This window comes from Nannochloropsis gaditana (genome assembly GCF_000240725.1).
Source record: "Nannochloropsis gaditana CCMP526 unplaced genomic scaffold scaffold513, whole genome shotgun sequence".
In the NCBI taxonomy this organism is placed as follows: domain Eukaryota; class Eustigmatophyceae; order Eustigmatales; family Monodopsidaceae; genus Microchloropsis; species Microchloropsis gaditana.
This window is the reverse complement of record NW_005803440.1, coordinates 10,097-12,280: the sequence shown is the minus strand read 5'-3', so window position 1 is coordinate 12,280 and position 2,184 is coordinate 10,097. Positions and strand designations below refer to the sequence as shown.

The 2,184-nt window shown below is 54.8% G+C and overlaps 1 protein-coding gene across 1 annotated transcript in view; it reads right to left on the bottom strand.

Annotated features, from left to right (window-relative positions):
• Positions 1-371, bottom strand: part of NGA_0238800 (chaperonin) — a gene marked incomplete at both ends in the record, with an annotated part of 644 nt that extends 273 nt beyond the window's left edge. Inside the window, one exon of the mRNA XM_005854420.1 lies at positions 6-371. Coding sequence (XP_005854482.1) covers positions 6-371 — 366 coding nt within the window. The remainder of the gene's footprint in view (positions 1-5) is intronic.
• Between the last annotated feature and the right edge of the window lie 1,813 nt (positions 372-2,184).

The following is a 2,184-nucleotide window of genomic DNA, read 5'->3' as shown; positions in this document are numbered from 1 at the left end:
TGCACCTTGTTGATCAAGACTTGGGTCATGAGCGTCGAAGTGGTGGTACCGTCGCCTGCAATGCTGTCGCTCTTGCTGGCCACGGCTTTGATCAACTTTGCCCCCACGTGCATGGCCGGATCGGGCAGATTGATGTCGCGGGCGATGGTGACGCCATCGTTGATCACCTCCGGGTAGCCGACGTCGCGCATCAGGACCACGTTGCGGCCCCTGGGGCCCAGGGTGGATTTCACCACGTCGGCCACGGCATTGATCCCGGCAATTAGTTTTTGAGCCGTTTCGTCCCGGTAGTAGATGAGTTTGGGAGTGACTTTTGCCAGTGCAGTCACCTGTCCCCGCGCACGGCGGGCGGGGGATACGGGGGCCGACATGGCTGCAGGAAAGGGTGGAACCAGAGGTGTGGAAGAGCGAAATAAGCTGTTGAGATGCGATGCATGGAATGGTTGCTACTACGTGCGGAATGGTTTAATTCACGAAGGAATCGCAGGTAGCGTCTATGTGCAGGGGGAACAACGCGACGGTACCTACCTTCAGATATACCCGTCATGGGCTTAACGAAATGAAAGGCGTAGGTTTGTCTGCAGGAGGCAACATGACCAGGATGCATTCCAATTGGCAATGCCAAAGTTCCACTGGTGCTTAGAAGGAGGAAGGTAAGGACAGAGATGGAGGAGGAAGAAAAGAAGGAGGGCGAGGACTGGCGTTGCTCCCCCCGTACAGAAAGGTCCTCCCTGCTCGCTCCTTGCCGTGGCCGCCGCATGGTCTCCTCCGTCCTCAGCCTGGTTTTTTGCCCTTTCAACCTGCAGGTGTGCCCAAGGGCGGCTTGTCTGTGCGAATGTGTGCGTTGAGACCGAAAATTGCAGAGTGAGGGGAGTGGTACGTGTAGGTATCTTTCAATACGACAACAGGTGTTCCGTGCACCAAAAGCATGCATAGAAAGCAACAGGGCACCCCGGTGCATAAATGCTATGTATTTCAAGCACCGTCTTCGTCGACAGCCTCCGTACGGCGTTCTTCGAGATTTTGATTGGCTTGAAGGGGGCTATAACCATGGTCCATGTTAAGTTGACTTTCCCGAGGAATGAGCGGTGAGGACAACGCCGTCCCAAAAGTTGCCACCCCAGGCCTTTTACACCAAGACACAACAGCGTTGTCCTAATGTAATCTAAACCTTTCCTTCTCTCCGTGAACGGAAACATTTCTTGTGGCAGTGCAGGCATGATGTCACGGTCAATAGTCGTGTTTGGGCACTATTGCTCCTAGAGCGTCATGCCGATCAGCGACAGGGCAGGCGCAGAGGCCTTTTCTAAATGCCATGACTACTTGGTACTAATACAACGCTGAATTTTGCCTTTGCCTTTCCCACACAATATGCAGAGATCCGTTTGTTACATGCGATGGGTACCCCTTCTCCTCCGGTCTCGAACGCTTTGTGGGAAGTGGACCTGACACAAGAAGAGGCGTACCACCCTACTCCCCATGGTTCTTCCGTCCCTCTCTCGGTCGAACCCTTAACAGCAAAAAGCCATCACCACCGCTCGTCTCCTCCCCTTCCTACGCATCACGGACAAAAAGATATAAAACACCAGCCGCGATCGCAGCAAGGGCGGCCGTCGGCACTCACCCTGGCCACCTTGCTGCAACGCGCAGCATGGGCCGGAGATCGATGTCTCCAAGGTGTCGATTACATTGGAGAAAGCATGGCCGGGTTTTTGGGACTGATAGACTCACGGTTCCAGTACATTGTCGATAACATCTCTGAGGAAGACAAGGAAGCGGCCGAGGAGGACTTGAGGTTGAGGCGGGAAGGAAGAAAGGGAGGAAAAGGGGAGGGCGGGATGCTGCTGCTGCATGAGTTGAATGCGGTGGAAGGGAAGGTGGATACCGGGGGGAAGGATGGAGCGGGAAAGGAGATTGGAAAGGAGGAAGATCGATCGGCAGAGGTGTGAGCACATTGCCAGGAGTTGGGGGCACGAAGGACATGAAAGAGGCACATTCTCCCTCCAAAAAAGAGAAAAAAGGAAAGGAACGGTGGCTGTAGCAAAGAGAGCCCTCAGGTTTATCTCATTATCTATACCCGGCCTCCTCCTCTTCCTCCCCCTCTCCCTCTTCCCCGTCTTCCCCTCTTTCCCCCCTCTTTCCCGCCCCCCGCACCACCAGGCGAAAAAAAAGAGGGCATACCGA